At 36.6% G+C, this 20,332-nt stretch overlaps 2 protein-coding genes across 2 annotated transcripts in view; one reads left to right on the top strand and one right to left on the bottom strand.

Moving 5' to 3' along the window:
- LOC149415524 (glycine N-methyltransferase-like) lies at window positions 1-10,786 on the top strand. Its single transcript, XM_089642700.1, has 6 exons — window positions 1-185; window positions 4,586-5,116; window positions 6,925-7,052; window positions 7,778-8,034; window positions 8,565-8,692; window positions 10,523-10,786. The coding sequence occupies exons 2-6, from the start codon at window positions 4,917-4,919 to the stop codon at window positions 10,686-10,688; spliced, it is 879 nt and encodes a 292-aa protein (XP_089498826.1). The 5' UTR covers window positions 1-185; window positions 4,586-4,916; the 3' UTR covers window positions 10,689-10,786.
- Window positions 10,787-11,680: 894 nt separating this feature from the next.
- The window catches only part of LOC149415525 (uncharacterized), a 29,292-nt gene continuing 20,640 nt past the window's right edge, over window positions 11,681-20,332 (bottom strand). Inside the window, exons 10-15 of the mRNA XM_089642698.1 lie at window positions 18,612-18,741; window positions 17,997-18,128; window positions 17,128-17,169; window positions 16,659-16,840; window positions 15,826-16,246; window positions 11,681-12,458 (exon numbers count right to left, since the gene is read on the bottom strand). Of these exons, the coding sequence (XP_089498824.1) occupies window positions 11,693-12,458; window positions 15,826-16,246; window positions 16,659-16,840; window positions 17,128-17,169; window positions 17,997-18,128; window positions 18,612-18,741 (1,673 nt within the window). The 3' untranslated portion in view covers window positions 11,681-11,692. The remainder of the gene's footprint in view (window positions 12,459-15,825; window positions 16,247-16,658; window positions 16,841-17,127; window positions 17,170-17,996; window positions 18,129-18,611; window positions 18,742-20,332) is intronic.

Raw genomic sequence — 20,332 nt, forward strand, 5'->3', positions numbered from 1 at the left:
AGTAGGAGTTTTAATCATGTTTTGAGGTTATGTATAACTCTGGAATGTTTGTCTTTCATAAAAAAACGTAATGCAACCACGCATCGTTGAATATATATTACCTCATTTATCATTTTTCCTTGAAATTCATCTGTGAAAAGGTATATCGCAAGATCAAGTTCAGAAACGAATTGAGCGGAGTTCAAGTAAGTTCCTGCATATACATTTTAGATAATTAACTGGGACGTCATTATCTTATCAGTGTCATTAATTCAAAACAATTATTATACATACGCTTATTATGACGAAAACAAGATGCTTGTTTTCGAGAAATTAAATTAATTTTCTTCTAAAAAACATCATTTATTTGATTAGTCCTTCTGCCACCATGACCTTAGCATGATAAAGCATTATTTATTCCCGTGATGACGAAAGGGACAAGAAATATTATAATAAAGTTAAATTATCATCTCTTATCAATTTATATGTTAAATATCCCACGGTAAAAATATGAATTATGTAGGTAGGTACTGACAAAACATGTTTTTTTTATTGTGGAAATCTTGTCTTTACGGAAAGTCAGTAGGTTTTCTTGAGGGCTCAGTTTTTCAGAGAAGTCGTTCGTTTAGCGGAAGATTTCAGAGTAGTAGAGGTTGAGGATTTGTGATTGTTAATTACTTATACTGTTTTCTTGTTATATACATAACCCCTTACTAATAAACGTGTTTAAATTTATTACACAACTGATAAACAACCATATCTGCTTGGAAAACGGTTGTCTATTAGTTGTGTAAAATTTTAAATGAATACAGGGTATATATAATCTAAATACAGGGTTTTCCAATAAGAGGTGTTATTTTGATATTCAATCGTAAAAGATCAATGGTTTCGTTGCTTGTGTGGCACGTAGCGCCGTCTTGTTGAAAGTAAACGTTGTCCAGATCAATATCATCCAATTCCGGCCACAAAAAAATCATTAATCATCTCACGATAGCGCAATCCATTCACCGTAACTATTGCTCCAGCCTCATTTTAGAAAAAGTATGGTCCAATGACTCCGCCGGACCATAAACCGCACCAAACAGCTACACGTTGAGGATAAAGAGGCTTTTCAACAATAACTCTTGGGTTATCCGAGCCCCAGATGCGACAATTTGCTTGTTGACGAAGCCACCGAGGTGGAAATGGGCCTCATCACTCAAGATGATTTGCATTTGATTCACTCAAGTGAATTTTAATAATTTCAATGCGTTGTTGAAGCGTGTATCGTTCCATTTGTATTAATGGCGTAGTTTCTACTTGTCAAATGTTAAAAAATGACATCTCCAAAAGTAACATCTACCGAAATAACGGGCTATTCAAAATAACACATCTTATTGGAAAATCCTGTAGTATACATATAATAAAGTCGATCTCCGCGTCTGTCTGTTTGTGCGCTTGGTTCTTCTAAGCTACATAACGGATTTTGATAGAAATTTCTCTATCATTTAGAGAATTTCTTCCGGAACGTTTATATAAATAATAAACAGTATTATATTTATAGAAAGTGTTGTAAAGTCGATGTTTTGAAATCGAGTCATTACAAAAATATTTTCAGGCTCTTACATTGCTAACGCAGGCTAAACCTTTTAAAATATATTCAAAATAATGCACTACGGAATTGTATATCTTAAAGAGTCCAATAGAAAATTCCACGATGGTATATATATCTATCTTTTAGGGATAACCCCCCAGCAACGCCTAATGGACGTCAGCTAGTATAAATATTATCACTTTTTTGGAATGGATGAATTTTATTTTCAGTTAGCAACACAACGTGAACAAATAGCATACGACTACATCCCATTATTTGATTTGAATTCCGCCAAAGAGTCCCAAATGCCCCCAATTATCCGAAGTCAGTGAGACCATGACATCCCCTATTGGGGTACGTTGTGAGGGGATGCAGATCGCCAACATGCCTTAAGCCATTTCAAGGTGATCTTTCACTAGGGTGACACTATCACTTTAGTATAAATTTGCTATTTAATTGTTTATTATCACAAATATGCACGTTATTAGTCGTAAATCTCTAGTTTAAGCCGTAGTCGTAAGTCGTATTATAGCGGTATTGTGTAAATACTCACTCGGTCATAAAAATATGTATACATAGTTTTAAGTCATTAGTTAAGGCGATGCACTACGTAGTAATTTAAAATCATGTGTTTTTGGTTTGAAAATTTGGTCGTCTAGAAATGTTTCAGATGCTTTAATTAAATACTGCGAGTAGAATACATCTTGGCCTTTGAAATAATCGAATATTTTTTAGATAAGTCTTTTTATAAGCCCAGAAAAAAATAATTTATAGGCCTATAAAAACTGCTTTAAAGTTCAAAATCTCCTACTTACGAACCAATTTTTTGTTATGTTTTTATTGTATAGTGTGGCAAATTAAGTTATTTATAAAATGATCGAAAAACATTTAAATATTTGTGCCTGAACATCCACAAAATAATATAAAGGGCACTTTTTGGCCATGTTTTTTCTTGCATAAATCAAAACAGGTGGATGGTGTGAAGCGGGAATTTAAGCCTTATCGCCATTTACGTAAGGTGTGTTATTGATAGCGGCTCGATTCAAAATATTACACGACGTAGTGCATCGCCTTAAAAGTCTTAGTTGTAAATCACTCGACATTAATCTTAGTTATAAGCCACTAGTTATAAGTATCTAGCTATGAAACTTAGTTATAAGCTAAAAGGAATTAGTTATAAGTCTAAGTATGGGAATAAATTAATAATTGTTAAGCGCCCTCGAGGTGATTTTCTCACGAAAATGGCGAAAATAATCCAATCATTTATTTATTTCTTTATTTACTACCTACCATTCTTCATTATTAATTTTATTATGAATATGGTTTTTTTTTGCTTTTTCCGTACAAATAATTTTAGTCAAAATTCATTATAATTTGTATTTATTTCTTTTTCCTTATAATCAAACAATGCCTGTATTTATCAACGTAATATGTCAAATCATCACATCCACCTGGCGTATATTTATATACCTACCCACCAGGGGCGGATCTAAGACTCAAAAGGCAGCCAGCAAACGTTTTCAAGGGGCCCTTGGCAGAGGCAAAAATATCCAACAAAACTTTTTGTTTTAAATCGAAAGGTATAGGCGTAGATAAATCACTCACTAGATCGATATCTTCGGGTATTTTGTGTAAAACAAATTGGTCCTAAACAAATCATAGATATGCCAATATATAGACAGTACCTACAATTCTCATTCGGAGCCTACTTACACCAATGAAAAACTCTGAAAGTTTATTCCACAGACTTTCAGAGTTTTCTTTTGGTGGATATAGTTAGGCAACAATAAAACGTCACAATATTCACGGTTCCAATTTTCGATCGGAGTTATATAGTGCTTGCAAATGGACTGTGTCGTCGTCACGCATTTTGTTATACACGCATTGCATGTTATGTAATTCATCAATGTTGGGTATTCTAGAAAATATCCTATCGGCAGCCAAGTTTATGGGCCGGTGCTCGTGCCCGCTAGATCTATTGCTAGCCACTATTTAATTGAATACATTCTTGGATACGGAGTTAGTTTTTTGCATCAAAGATAGATATAAATATAGATAGTTTTGGTCAGAATCTTTATGAATTATATTTAGTCTGTAAGAGAGATATTTTATGTATTTGAAAATTTGTATAGAAAGATATAGATTTTAATAGAAAGCAATGTGGCCACTGACTTAGTGCCTTTTAGTTCTAGCACATTTAGCACACGCTCTGTCACTTTCACACTCGCCTGACATCGTATATCAACTTCCCTTTTTAATTTAATAATGATGGTTAAACACAGTTCCGCAAATTATGAAATCTAGGCAGAGAATCGTCAGACTTTTCAGAGGAAAACCCCCTTACAAAAATGTAACCAATAGTAAGTTAATGAAATTCTAAAAGGAACTAAATACACGTAAAAGTAAGTAGGTATTACCGAACTCTACCTGCCAGACTTCTAGCTAAGTGTCCTACCCAACGGGATATTGACCACCTTTAAGGCGATGCACTACGTCGTGTAATATTTTGAATCGAACCGCTATCAATAACACACCTTACGTAGATGGCGATAAGGCTTAAATTCCCGCTTCACACCATCCACCTGTTTTGATTTATGCAAGAAAAAAACATGGCCAAAAAGTTCCTTTTATTTTATTTTGTGGATGTTCAGGCGCAAATATTTAAATGTTTTTCGATCATTTTATAAATAACTTAATTTGCCACATTATACAATAAAACCATAACAGAAAATGGGTTCGTAAGTAGGAGATTTTGAACTTTAAAGCAGTTTTCATAGGCCTATACATTATTTTTTTCTGGGCTTATAAAAAGACTTATCTAAAAAATACTCGATTATTTCAAAGGTTAGGATGTATTCTACTCGCAGTATTTAATTAAAGCATCTGAAATATTTCTAGGCGACCAAATTTTCAAACCAAAAACATATGATTTTAAATTAGTACGTAGTGCATCGCCTTAAAATAAGTTTGAAGAGTAAGGTGGTTAAATGAAAAAAAATTAAAAAAATAACTATACCTATACGTCGTACGCAGGTTTCAGTGCGTTTATCAGCATCACAATATTATGAATAAACTTGTTATTTATTTTTTGAAATTACCATCAATTAACATAAATTACATTAAATCATTTGTCACGGTGATATTATCATTTACTGATTGAGTCTTACGTAATTTTACATCATCTCAACGTCTTAACATTTAATAATTACTGAATTAACCGAACTAACAAAGTCAATATAAAAAAGGATATCGTTTGGGTATATATAATGAAAAAAGTAAAAATATCGCTCAAACGTGATTCGGAATTCGAAGCGTGCAGTAGAAATAGTGTACAGTGCCTTAATAGTTAAGTTAAGTGATTGAGATGACTGACACAGAGAATGAAGTAAGTAACGGCACAGCTTCTGGAGCGGCAGATCAATATGCTGATGGAAAGGCAGCCAAGATCTGGAACACTGTCGTTGGAGATAAAGATACCAGAATTCAGCGTTATAAGGACTTCATGTTGAAACATCTGAAAGAAAAGGGCTGCCACAGGATTCTTGATAGTGCTGCTGGCACGGGGTGAGTCATTTTAAGTACATATTTCATATTATATGAAGGTTGTCTGTGTAGCTCTTTTAAGTACCAGTGGTGTACAGTCCGTAAAGGCTGAAAAGCTGTACCTACCCAAACTAGTAGTTCTGTGAACAGTACAACTTGCGTCCAAAAAGTATCTTTCTAATGTTCTCATATTTATTAAATCATAACCAAAAATTTCCTATGAAATCATAAGATTTGTAAGTAGTTAAACCTACTTAAATTTTATGTAACATTTTTTTCTTTTTGAAATAAATAATTACACACTTTATCCAAAGAAGCGTCCAATATCTCAATGACAATTAGGATGGGTTGTTTCACAGATTTTGAACAATTCATCAAATTTTAAAGTTGATTTTGAAGTTCTGTGAAGGTTCTATTCGAGTTCTGTTATTATTTTAGTTTTGTTAAACAATTGGCAAATATTGATATAATAACCGAACTTGAATAGAACCTTCACAAAACTTGATAATCAAATTTCAACGTTCATTTTCGGGTTCTGTGAAAGTCCTATTCACCTTCAATTATTACACCATTATAGGCTAGTTGCTTGACAGAACTGAAATAATAACAAAACTTGAACAAATCTTTCATAGAACTTTTTTAAAATTTTCTTCATGCAGGAGGTGGGTATCATAAGAAAAAAAAGCAAATAAGTAAGTCAAAATAATCACGACTATTTCATATTTAAAAAAAACCTTTCTGAACCATTAAAACGGCCACCATCTTGAACCGGAAACGGAAGGTCCAAACAAATTTACAGGCAAATGAAATGCAAAACGTTTGAGTTAAAACAGGACTTCTCTACACTCAGTCAACAAAACAAACTCAAAACGATATTTAAAAAATAAACAAATTTCATTTCAATTTGGAAATAAACTTGTACGCTCATTTATTCAGTTGGCTGCAACATTGGATATTTTCAAATACAAAATTCACAATTATTATTATTATTATTCAGGGCCTTAAAGAGTCGGCGATGTGTGAATGTGGTGTGGTGCAGACTACCGAACATGTGGTCAACGAATGCCTGCTCCATTCATTCCCCGGCGGGATTGATGAGGTCCACATGGCGACGCCTGAGGCCCTAAAATGGCTCGCAGATCTAGATGTCCCCCTCTGACCCCCCACCATACGAAAGAAGAAGAACAATTATTATTCATAACTGAACTTCATGGATTAATACATTAGTTAATGTGTAATCACTTTGTATTAACCACTTATTTTAAAGATATAGCTTACTAGTTTTAGGCATAGACATAGCATTGACGGCCGGCATAGTCCAGTGGTAACGCATTGGACTGCCATTCCGAAGGTCGCGGGTTCGAACCCGGCGTGCGCAAATAAATTTTATTTGATTAATTTGTGTTATTTCACAATTAATTAATTAAAATAATATATAGTATATTTGCGGCACGTTCCAGAGTGGAAGATACTACCAGTATCGCCCTGGTGTAAGACCACCATTCAGAATTGAAACGTTGCTCCAAATGGCTTTAGCCGTGTTTAGTGACTAGATCTGAATAGCCAGGTACTTCCCCACCTTCCTCTTTCCCTTCCTCACTTACCTTCAGCCTCACAACATCCCCCGATTGGGGATGCCATAGTCTCACTGGCTCCAGACGGGAGCAGTTGGGACTCTTGTGAGGTATTCACTATAAAAAAAAAAAAAAAAAAAAAAAAAAAAAGTAACCACAAGTAGAAATCAGTATTGAAAAATTCCATGGTTCATAAATAAATATTAGTAGATTTATGTTCATTCATATATAGCAATTCACATCCTTGATTTTCAGAGTTGATTCCATAATGCTATTGGAGGAAGGGTTTGATGTCACTTCTGTGGATGCTTCAGGTCTGATGTTACAACACGCGTTCAAGACGAGATGGGACCGAAGAAAGGAACCACAATTTGATAAATGGGGTAGACACAGAATGTAACATAAATGTACAATTTTTAAGATATTTCAAAAAAGAAAGACAAACATTCCTGGGTTACAAATAACCTGATATTAGAAAAAATTCTATGACCGGAAAATTTGGTTGTGTAATGACGGAGGAATTAGCTATTAGACGAATTTAAATCACGACGCTTGGGTATGGCAACCCGGCGCATTTGGCAAATCAGCTCGTCTAAATATACAAATACATTTTTTTTCAATAATTGAAAAATCACTTTGCGTCATCATTTAAAAAAAACTTTATAAAAACCACTATTTAATCAAAAAGGATTGACATGTTTCAAAACCGATGGTTTCTTCATCAGGTAAATTATATTCGTTATACATTTATGTAGCTCAGTCTGTCTGTGCAGAAAGATAAACAATAGCGTGTGTTGCTTTACGTCCAACAGATGGCACTGTTTTAAAAAAAAACATGTTTTTACCTGTCACAGGTGACATCTAAATAATATAGGTATGTAAAAACACACGCATATTCCAATCCAACATTGTGTCAAAATTTCAAAGCAATCAATGAAGATTTTGCTATTAGAACAATGTTTTCTGGTGGAAAAATTCAAATAATATTTTAGATAATTACCCAAATTTTGGTGCTCGCAACCAAATATTAGGCCATCAAATTACCACTGTTTTATTGCTTACTTAAATACAAACAAGGCAAAAAAAATCATAAGTCAATATTTCTTAGTTATCCAGGAAGCAAACTGGATAACGCTTTACGACGATATCGAGCCCCTTTTGGATGAAGGATTCGACGCAGTCTTCTGCCTGGGAAACTCCTTCGCCCATCTCTTGGACACGTATGGAGACCATAGGGAGCAGCGTCAGGCATTTGCCAACTTCAATAAATGTATCAAGCCAGGAGGTCTCCTCATCATAGACCACAGGAACTTCGATTCCATTACTGAAAGTGGCTCCTCTCCAAATATAAGCCTTTATTACACAGTATGTATAATTATTGAACATAGTTAATAAACCTTACTTAGAATCGATTTGTTTTCGAAATTTCTAATAGAATGTTCTTGGGCTTTAGTGGGGGAATTAGATATTGATTGTTACTTTACATTGAGTTATATGCATTTGCACAGCGTACATAAAGCATCAGTCTTCAAAAATAAGCTGTTTATTAGACATGGTCGATATTACTGCCTCCGTTACTCTGTTCCGGTGACTTAGCCCATGAACTGTTTTGCCATTTCGGTACCTTCGTAACACATGTTATTACTGTCTCCGTTACTCTGTTCCGGTGACTTAGCCCATGAACTGTTTTGCCATTTCGGTACCTTCGTAACACATGTTATTACTGTCTCCGTTACTCTGTTCCGGTGACTTAGCCCATGAACTGTTTTGCCATTTCAGTACCTTCGTAACACATGTTATTACTGTCTCCGTTACTCTGTTCCGGTGACTTAGCCCATGAACTGTTTTGCCATTTCGGTACCTTCGTAACACATGTGCTTTATATCTGTTTTCAGAATAATTTGAAAATTAAAACATCTCTACTAATAGTAGACGGAGTGAAGCAAAAAGTGACTTTAGACTACCGTATCTTTGAAGGTGAAGCCAATGAAAATAGCGACGAATCCGCCAAGAAAACCGCTGGGTAAATAAATTAGATTAAAATTTATAAAAAATCATCAAAGAATGAATGCATATATTCCAGGGGGATTTGGTATCCTCCAATGGCTCCGGACTTTAGCCATTCGCCACCAGTCCTCAGGCCTCCCCAACCTACATCCTGCTACAATCCTTTTCCATAGGGATACGCAAGTATCCGACACTTATTTGTGTACCCACATCACAAGCAACTTGTCACACACATTCCATAAACGTCGCCACCAATCATTTATGAATTCTCAAATTGTCAAAACTTTCATAACCTAACTCACAGGCAAACAGTTGTTATGGCTGTCATTCTTTGTCGGCTGTTTTGTTCCTAGCATTGATTTAAAGCACAAGCATTGTTACAAAATGTCTGACAGGAGTTACGCCGTGTTTAAAGTCTCGACGACGTGAGTCGGGACGACCTCACCCGGCGGGTTGTGGAAGACTGGCGTCGCTGATGAGTTTAGAAAATGTTGGCACTGTGTGCAAACCTCTGTGCAGATGTATGGCAGTATTTTTGCCGAGATACTTGAATCGCCGAGTTTCAGATATTTTATTATAAAATATTTTGGTTCATCATACAAAAGACTAAGAGGCCAACACCTCACATAATCACAAACCCAGAACAAATCAAATAGGCAAGCTAAATGTACATAAGTGTAATGCTACCTTATAGAAGTTACTGAAAAAAACCCTGCCCAAACCATGAGTTGTTCCGTAAAAGTCGTTGAAAACCCTCTATCCAAAACTTAGGACCGGTTGTTTCGGAAAATTTGAACAATTCATCAAATTTCAACGTTAATTTGTGAGTTCTGTGAAAGTCCTATTCAAGTTCTGATATTATATCATTATAGGCTAGTTGCTTGACAGAACTGAAATAATAACAGAACTAGAAAATATCTTTCACAGAACTCGCAAATTAACGTTGAAATTTGAATAATTGTTCAAATTCTCCGAAACAACCCGTCCTTAGTCACCTTCAGCACAACATCTCCTAGTGAGGAGGACTAAGAACATATTGTATTTTTCTTTTAAATTTATATTTCATATTTACCTTCAAAATCAAAAAAAGTAAAAATTACAAAGTAATTAAATACTTGCCCAGTGGAAGAAAGCCGAAAGACACTGAAATTGTCAGCAGTGCATTTCAATAGTGCACGGGATGAGTTATATATCTGCACTGCTCCAACACATGATTTGCCATTATGAGCTTGCTCTGTCTCGCTCATCTCACCATTTCAGCAGGGTGAACTGTCTCGATGCTGTAAAGTTTTGTGCACAACGAATTATGCACAACTCATTTGCGCTTGCGCGGGAGACTTGTACTAAAAGATAGCTCAAATAATGTCCTGGCGGCAATTTTGATTGGAGCGTAATTTTGTATATCAATGACGATGTTGTTGTAAGCTATATGAAGACTGAAGACAAGACAGTGCAATGCACAAATGCACGTACCATAGAACCGTCTCTGGAAGAAAGGCCCTCCTCGACCTGCCTCTGGGTTATCATTTTATGTGTTCTGTCATTTTTTCACATGTTCAGTTCCATGATAACTCAACACAACGACAATTCAACACATCTTTAAAAAGTTATATAAAGTCGTTGAAAGCGACGAAAAAAAACTAACCTAACCTTTCACGACTTTTTATAGGTGAGTTGAATTGTCACTGTGTTGAGTTGCCGGTTGCTGTCCAACCCATCTTAAACTTTAGGACATAAAGAATCTTAGGATGGTCTCATGCTCAATTAGATTTTTGAGTTTGTGATTAATTTATATTTAAAATTCTTAAACCTCATTTTCTAATATATATGTAATACATTATTTCAGTACATTTACAATGTCTTACTACCCCCACGAAGTCAACAACTTCAAAAGGATGCTTTATGAGGCTTTTGGAGAAGAAGCAGACATCAAGACATATGCAGATTTCAAAGAACTGAAGGATGTAGCAAACCCCACAATCTATATACATGTTGTACAAAAACCTCTTTAAATAGACAACTTTTATGAGATAAGATGAAATAAGACAGATGATGGAATTATTTTATTTTTATTAAAAAAATAATAGTTACACAAAAAGAATTTACCAATTATAAATTGAATAAGCTTGAAACATGTTAAAACCGAATTAGTGCAGTACAATATCACTAATCCGCCACCCCATAAACTGGGCAAGTGTTCAATTAGAAAAAGTGACAAAATATGCTAAAAATGAAAACAGGTATTTAGTAAATACAACCAAACACCCATATCACGCGAAGACTCCATTTTGTAATGAACGAACGAAAGAACGACACAAACAAAAAGTTGCTAGAATACACCGAACTAGGTCTAACAGAAATGTCCTAAATAACGATAATAAATCTTGTTGACTGGCAAAATGGATGGCCAGTGTACAAAGGTTGGCGCTCGAGTCTAGGCACGCGGTGTACTGTTTAATTTGACGTACAAATTATACAGCTTGATTTAGTGCTTTCAACTAGTAAAACTAACGGCAGATTATAATAGTAGTTGTGGGATAATCAAGCGGCGGATTACCAAGGGAGTACTGCACTTGAAAGTGTCAACTGTCTATTTGATATTACTGAAAAGGTTAGTTACATCAAGCAAAGTTTAATAACATAACAATTGTAAGGTGCAATGATACAATGACAGTATATATTATAATCAAAATGATTGTTTAAAAACTACACCATGGTTCCAAATTATCTTACTATGATTTAAAAGATCAATTATAAATAATGTAAATAGATTTTAAAGTATTCAGAAATGACACATTAATCTAGTTGCGGAACACTTAAAATTTTCCCTTTTATCATAAGTCACTACATAAAATTATGTAGTGACTCATGATAAAAATGATTAGTATTAAATAGAAGATACAACTAAGAACATAATAATGAAGTTTATAGATACAGTAAAACCCTGTTACAAAGTTCTGGCATTAAGAGGTTTGTTTTAGAGAGTTTCACCGTACGAGACTTTATTACTTAAATCTTAAAATCCGCTGGCTCCAATGTCTTCAGCATCGATACCCAGCATAGCCAGATCTTCCTGTTCGTGGTGTCCTTTGGAACTAAGGGCGTTATTGGAAGGTTGTTGAGACATGGTGTCATACAGTCCTGTTTGAGGGTACATCCCACCTGAATAGTCCCATCCCATCATCCCCATGTGTCCCGATTGAGGCATTCCCATCATGTTCATCCCGGGCGGAGGGGGGCCCATGGGTCCCATGCTATTAGGACCCATAGGTCCCATGTTATTAGGACCCATCGGTCCCATGTTGTTAGGACCCATCGGTCCCATGTTATTAGGACCGCTCATTGGCCCCATAGGTCCCATAGGCCCCATGGGTCCCATTGGTCCCATAGGTCCCATATTGGGTCCCATCGGCCCCATTGATCCCATGTTGGGGCCCATCGGTCCCATGTTATTAGGTCCCATCTGCCCCATGTTGGGTCCCATCTGCCCCATGCCATAATTTTGCTGCATCATTTGCGGATAACCCTGACCCATTGAAGGGGGTGGTATATTGGTGAGGTGGCTCATATCAGAATCCATGGGACTGTGACTGTTGCTATTGGTTTGGGTCTGCTCCCTCTTGGGTGGATTTCCCGATGGAAATATGATGTCCAGAGCATCCTGGAAGTCCTTGTGGAGGGATTCGTTCTTGGAAGCAGATTGCGGGGCAGCCTTGATGTCTGCTTTAGCTGCTATGACAGGCGGAGGTGGATCAGGGGTGATGGTCGGTGCCTTCTGGATCCTGAAAGACAACAAAACATTAATGACAAGAAGAATGAGATGATAAGCAATATTAAATGGAAATAAATAATTTTGTATTGTATGTCCGTCAAAATATGTAGCAAATAGTTAAGATGATAAAAATCACCAGACGATAGTTACATCAAACAAATTAATATCGCTGCGTCCAAAGCAAAGCCTGAAAAATAATTCAATTTATAGTTTTCGACGGAATTGACAATGTATTAACCAAATATATGTAGCTTCTAATGCCGGGAAATTTTATGTGTGGTTGGTCTAAAGAATTTATGCAAAGAATTATTTCTGAAAAGAACTAAGTAAAATATTGCAAAAATCAAATGTAAATTCATAGTTAAGGTTAAACGCGACGCTCCTTATATTCTACGAGTTCATAGATGGCGTTAATTAATTTATTTTATTAAAATATGCTATTTACAAGGTATTGCTTTACATTATTTATACAAATTATTTGTTTGCGCATGTACATACTCAATATGTTAATATAAATAAATAGTTTTGTCTGTAAAAAAACTCAATTCTATATCGAGAAAGGCATACAAATACAATAATGGATTGGGTTCCATGATAACTCAACACAGTGACAATTCAACACACTTTTAAAAGGTGATATAAAGTCATTAGAAACGATGAAAAAAAATAAAAAATTTTAACCTAACCTAACATACTTAACCCAGTTTATAATGTTTTTTTGTTATTTGTTTTTGGGGTATTATGCCGTGTTGCGCTAACTCCTTCTTTAGCCATAAAGAAGGAGTTAGCGCAACACGGCATAATACCCCAAAAACAAATAACAAAAATACTTTTGGCCGTGAAAATCTTAAATCAGTTTATAATGTTTTTGTTTCATCACTTTCCATGACTTTATATAACTTTTTAAAGATGTGATGATTTATCCGGTCACCAATGGATTGAATCATCGGTATAAGGCCGATGGACAAGGAGAAGGCATTTCTTGTGTTTTCTTTATTCTATAGCTCTTAACGTGTGAATAAAGAAACTGCTGGAATTGTAAATGGGCTAATAAATCTAAAAGGTTGAAAAAATATAATTGTTAACATACTTAAAGCATTGAATGAGTAACGCTGATTAGTTCTAAATCATTGCAAGCATGAGGAGCTTTACTTGTCAATAGAATCTTCTTAAGATTTTCAATGGTAAATTTTCTAATGCATGAAAAATAGTGATTTAGTCATGTAGAATGAAGAGGTGCTCTACATGAGAACATGACAAATATGACATGAAAAACATAAATGCATAATAAAAACGACAAAGACATAAAAACATAATACACACAGAGGGAGATATGGCATGGAAGTGTGCTGACTGTCTCCGAGCCGAGCCGAAGACCAAAGTGGCGGAACCAACAAAAGTTATGCATTTGGTGTGCAGGTTGAAATAATAGCAAGGTGCCAATTGCAGTAGTGTGGGTGAACAATGTTGGAGTCACTTGCTTGCGCACAGTTTCATACTAATATCAAGGTGCCAATTGCAGTAGTGTGGGTGAACAATGTTGGAGTCACTTGCTTGCGCACAGTTTCATACTAATATCAAGGTGCCAATTGCAGTAGTGTGGGTGAACAATGTTGGAGTCACTTGCTTGCGCACAGTTTCATACTACATAATATCAAGGTGCCAATTGCAGTAGTGTGGGTGAACAATGTTAAAGTCACTTGCTAGCGCACAGTTTCATACTAATATCAAGGTGCCAATTGCAGTAATGTGGGTGAACAATGTTGGAGTCACTTGCTTGCGCACAGTTTCATACTAATAACAAGGTGCCAATTGCAGTAGTGTGGGTGAACAATGTTGGAGTCACTTGCTTGCGCACAGTTTCATACTAATAACAAGGTGCCAATTGCAGTAGTGTGGGTGAACAATGTTGTAGTCACTTGCTTGCGCACAGTTTCATACTAAAGGTGGAAACACATTATGAAAACCCGACGCGACCCGATGAAACGCGATGCGTGTTGAGTCGAATCAAATGTATTGTTTTCTATAGACCAGAATCACACTATGAACATCTGACGCGACGCCATGCGCGCACACGCCACCCGATCCAGACGTGCCAGGTCGGTGTGTTGCCCATGGTGGGGGAAAACACGCCACCCGACGCGGCCTGCGCAATGCGCAGTATGTTTCTAGACAACACCCGACGCCACGCGTCAGTCGTTCGAGAACTGTCACAGAGCATATACGGAATTTATGCCAATTTAATATTATTTAGCGAAATGACCGACGAACAATTAATTGAGTTGGTAAAATGATATCCTGTTCTATATGACATAATATAATGTCAAATCCAATTTCCACTCAATATAGAAATTACGATAATTCACTATCAGTTCAATATGAAGTTCCACAAGTACTCATAGACTCTGAACAATCGCAGGAAGAAAATTTAAATTTGAAAGAATTTTATAACAATGTTGGTCACAATGATATTCTATAGTTATAATAATTGTTTTTTTTCTATTAGGTACTTACCTAAGACAAATAGCAAGTCTTTCTTTACTGCTAATGGCTTTGCGAAATGTCGTGTCTTTCTTGTGTATGTCACTTTGAATAAATTTGTGTATTTCTTCAAATTGTGTTTTAGTAACCCGAAAATAACTATGAAATCTTTCATTATCTTGAAGTAAGTCTGGATACAGAGTATGATATTCACCACACATACTTCTTTTTTGATTTATTTCATGAACCCAGTAACGCCTAGTTATTGTCTTTTTCTTGAGTCGTTTAAGTATCATATATGTACCCATAATTTGCATCAAATGTTCTTCAAAGTCTTCATCTGACTCGTTATTCATTAAATCCATAGTACAAAACCATTCACTTCCACTGCTGTTAGCTAACTGTATTCAGAAATTGCTAGTATGTCGTGGCGTCGCGTGTTGGTTACGTGCACGGTGCATAACGGGTGTCGAGACGTGGCATCGCGTCGCGTTTTAATAATGTGTTTCCTCCTTTATAACAAGGTGCCAATTGCAGTAGTGTGGGTGAACAATGTTGGAGTCACTTGCTTGCGCACAGTTTCATACTAATATCAAGGTGCCAATTGCAGTAGTGTGGGTGAACAATGTTGGAATCACTTGCTTGCGCACAGTTTCATACTAATATCAAGGTGCCAATTGCAGTAGTGTGGGTGAACAATGTTGGAGTCACTTGCTTGCGCACAGTTTCATACTAATATCAAGGTGCCTATTGCAGTAGTGTGGGTGAACAATGTTGGAGTCACTTGCTTGGGCACAGTTTCATACTAATAACAAGCATTCAAAAATAGGTATGTGGTGTGAAAAATCACAAAACTGTGTGACATAAATTGAATGTAATGAATTTAAAGAACTTACTTGTGAATAGTTTGCGGGTAAGCTGATAGCGGTGGTACTCTGTTACTGGCTGGGAGCTCACTGATGACGGGAGGGGGAAGGGGCCCGGCGAGGCTGGTGGGCAGGGCCAGGCCGGGGGCGGGCAGGGCCAGGCCGGGGGCGGGCAGGGCCAGGCCGGGGGCGGGCAGAGCCAGGCCGGGGGAAGGCAGAGCCAGGCCGGGGTCGGGCAGAGCCAGGCCGGGGGCGGGCAGGTTGGAGTCAGACGGGGTCTTCAGCTTGGCAACCAGGGCAGACCTGACCTTCATCTTCATTTCCTCGATCTGAGCGTTGATCTCGTCACGTTTCTTCTTTGCAGCCTCAACGCACTTTTGAGGGTCCACCGGTTTGGCTTCGTCTGATTTGACGGGCTTGTTGGAGAGCGATTTGAAGAGCGGCATTTTACCTGATGGTAAAATGTTTATAATAAGCACCTTTTTATTCAATAAGAAGGAACCACACTCAATATCGTAATTTAATACCATAAACCTCAATATCGTAATTTAATACCATAAGACTCAATATCGAAATTCAATGCCATAAAACTCAATATCATAAAACTTTACCCCATATTATTTTTGACAATAGTCACATGTATGCAAAGGTTTGAACGACTATCCCCAATTGTGTAATCTATGTAATTCTATACGATCCTGCACAATATTACTACTAGCGGCAGTTAAAATACGGCAACCATATTTTGAAATTCGCCTGTATTATGGTTGCAGGGGATTCTGTAATTATTAAAATTAATTCATTTATGAAGTAACGAAGAGGTTGATAAAAATATGGTTTTAATATTATAATGGTGTAATTACCGATGAATGGCATCTTCTTGGAATCAGACGCGGAAGTTCCCTGCTTCCTCAACTTTTCGGCAACCTGTTTATCAAACCTCTCCTCATTCTGGTCCTGTTTCTCTCTTCGGCCCGGGTAAGGCTTGAAGTCCTGGTGGCGCTTGCCGGACTCCGCCTCACGGTCATAATCACGTTCGCGATTGCTGCAATAAACACCATATTGGACAAGATAAGAACAACATTTGTACTATCTACTTCTGCCTTCATCCATAGAACATCAAACCTGTGCCACAAAAGGTTTCATGTTTCCAATGCAGAAATATGCTCTATACCCCAGCAGTCGAGAGATTGTTCCTGATCCTATTGCGACCAATCTCTCAGCGGTGCCACTACATCGTCAATGATGTCAAATTAATAAAATAGGAACTATAAATGATTATTATTGTGTGTGGAATAGTAAGGAATCTAGGAGTGAAAACTTTTAAGTTACCTTCGGCTATCTTTGGATTTTTTTTCATCTCGAGTGTCCTTCCTGAAAGACAACAAAAGTTTTATTTAACAACACAAAAAGTAATAGAAATTATTAAAGATTAGAGGACGGGTTTTACTGATCGTCACGGTAAGTATGAACTTATATAATGTTCCTAACGACATTCATAATACATAAACCGTTTGACATACTATGTTTCGCAGGCGGCCAAAAGAGGAACAAACTATATATCATAAATATGTACATAAATGTTTTGTATCCACAAAATGTAGCTACACAAGTGACGACACCAACTGCGAAGTGTATGAAGCTTTGGGAAGGTTTTGATTTTTTTTTTTTTTTTTTTTTTATAGTGAATACCTCACAAGAGTCCCAACTGCTCCCGTCTGGAGCCAGTGAGACTATGGCATCCCCAATTGGAGGATGTTGTGAGGCTGAAGGTAAGTGGGGAAGGGAAAGAGGAAGGTGGGGAAGTACCTGGCTATTCAGATCTAGTCACTAAACACGGCTTAAGCCATTTGGAGCAACGTTTCAATTCTGAATGGTGGTCTTACACCAGGGCGATACTGGTAGTATCTTCCACTCTGGAACGTGCCGCAAATATACTATATATTATTTTAATTAATTAATTGTGAAATAACACAAATTAATCAAATAAAATTTATTTGCGCACGCCGGGTTCGAACAAGCGACCTTCGGAATGGCAGTCCAATGCGTTACCACTGGACTATGCCGGCCGTCATTGAACTCAAAGTCAAATGAATTGATTATTACACTACAGAGAATGCTTTAGTTAAAATGTAACATTAAAATAAATTAATGAAAAACAAGAATAGAAGAATCAAAGTATGAATACAACAGCAAGTTACATTTGGTACAGCAGTGATTCAGAGCAGCGGGAGTCCCCCTGAACGGTGAGCACCACGCGAGCCTCCCTTTCCCGGGATACCACCCGCCCATCCACCTTCTGTTCCACCTTTTCCCCCGCACGGGTCTTCACCCTGCAAATTGTCATTAATTTAAACACAGCAACCATACAATTTTCTACCCAAATTCCAACCATTCAAAAGCTTTTAGTAGAGCACACAGACAGATTTTCAGCTTTATAGTAAATTTTTCTCGATAACGGGAACTCTTGGAAAGAACTGCTCTTGGCTAAAAAAAACTTAATTTATTCTTGATGTATTAATTTATTGCGTGTGGATGAAATTACTGATGTGTATTTGTTGTTGAGTTTTGTAAAAAAAAGCCCAGTCTGAGAACCTTTACCAAGGTGTTCACGTATAGTTATGATGCGTGTGTTCATCATGTTACTGTCGAATATGTGATATTTGAAGGTGCATTAAAACACAGATACATTGTAAGGAAATATGCCACATGATGGGATAGATAGCGTTTAAAAGGCTAAAAGAAAAACACAAGAAGTCTTTTTCACGCACTTGTTACTATCACTGTCAGCGAGAAAATGGGCAAAGTTAACTGACCTGTTCTTGAGTTTCTCCAGAATTTTCTTGTCCTGGTCGGTCAGGGTGTCCTGCTTGAGAGACATCCACTGCGACAGCATGCGATCATCGGCTGCCAGGTCCCGGGGCGCTTCTTTGCCTCCTTCCACTTCTGTAATTATATGAATAAATAAGATAAGCCCTCAAATCGGCCATTTTCTATTTTTTACTTTTGCCACATTAAATAATGGTCTCCACCACCGATTCTCCGCCCATCATTTATTTTCATTATCGAGGCTTCTGACTCACATAAAGTTGTGATTTGTGTTCATTATCGAGGCTTCTGATTCACATAAAGTTGTAATTTATTTTCATTATCGAGGCTTCTGACTCACATAAAGTTGTAATTTATTTTCATTATCGAGGCTTCTGACTCACATAAAGTTGTCATTTGTTTTCATTATCGAGGCTTCTGACTCACATAAAGTTGTCATTTTTTGCTTCATCTGATTCTCCGCCCATCATTTATTTTCATTTATCAAGGCTTCTGACTCACATAAAGTTGTCAATAATTTTCATTATCGAGGCTTCTGACTCACATAAAGTTGTCATTTGTTTTCATTATCGAGGCTTCTGACTCACATAAAGTTGTCATTTTTTGCTTCATCTGATTCTCCGCCCATCATTTATTTTCATTTATCAAGGCTTCTGACTCACATAAAGTTGTCAATAATTTTCATTATCGAGGCTTCTGACTCACATAAAGTTGTCAATAATTTTCATTATCGAGGCTTCTGACTCACAGAAAGTTGTCTTTTTATGCTTCATCTGTTTTAAAATTACAAAATTAATATATACAGTAGAACCCGTTAATTCGAACCCCGATAATTCGAAAAAACTAATTTTCGCCAAAAAAATTTCCTCAGAAAAATTTTTTCATACAAAATTTTTTTTAATTCGAAATTTGTTAATTCGTAATTCGAAATTTATTTTTGTCCGCGCACGAAAATTTGTTCATGTAATTCGAAAAAATTTGATTTTTGCAAAAATAAGTCATAATATTTCGTAAATCTGAATCTAAAAGTCAGCCGTGGCGGTAAAATGCCGAAAAATGTATTTTTACGTGGTTATACATCGTCCTAATTAGTATTATTATTTTGTAAATCTGAATCGATTTACACTGGAATGTTGTATTTTTTCAAATTTATTTCGAATATCCGAGTTTGAAGGGCCGAGAAAATACGTTTTACGCGGATATGTGTCGTAGTTTTACGAGTTTACACCAAATATCTGTATTTAAAGGGTTTGCCGCGACGAAAGTTCGATTTACGCGTAAATGTATCGTATATTTACGAATTTATTTCGAATATTTGAATTTAAATGGCCCGCTGCGACGGAAATCGGCCGCGAAATCTCGATTTACGCGTAAATATATCGTATTTTTACGAATTTATTTCGAATATCTGAATTTTAAAGGGCCCGCCGCGACGGAAATCGGACGCGAAATTTCAATTTACGCGGAAATATATCGTATTTTTAGTAACTTTACTTCGAATATCCGAGTTAAAAAATACGGCGCGACGGAAATCGGTCGAAAAATTTCTTACGAATTTACATCAAATATCTTAATTTAAAGGGTCGGCCGCGACGGAAATCGGCCGCGCATTCTCGATTTACACGGAAATATATCGTATTTATTTCGAATATCTACATTTAAAGAGCCGGCCACGAATTCTCGTTTAATGCGGAAATATATCGTATTT

The sequence above is a fragment of the Hesperophylax consimilis genome, chromosome 18 (assembly GCF_061612785.1).
Source record: "Hesperophylax consimilis isolate HC1 chromosome 18, BYU_Hcon_1.0, whole genome shotgun sequence".
Lineage (NCBI taxonomy): Eukaryota > Metazoa > Arthropoda > Insecta > Trichoptera > Limnephilidae > Hesperophylax > Hesperophylax consimilis.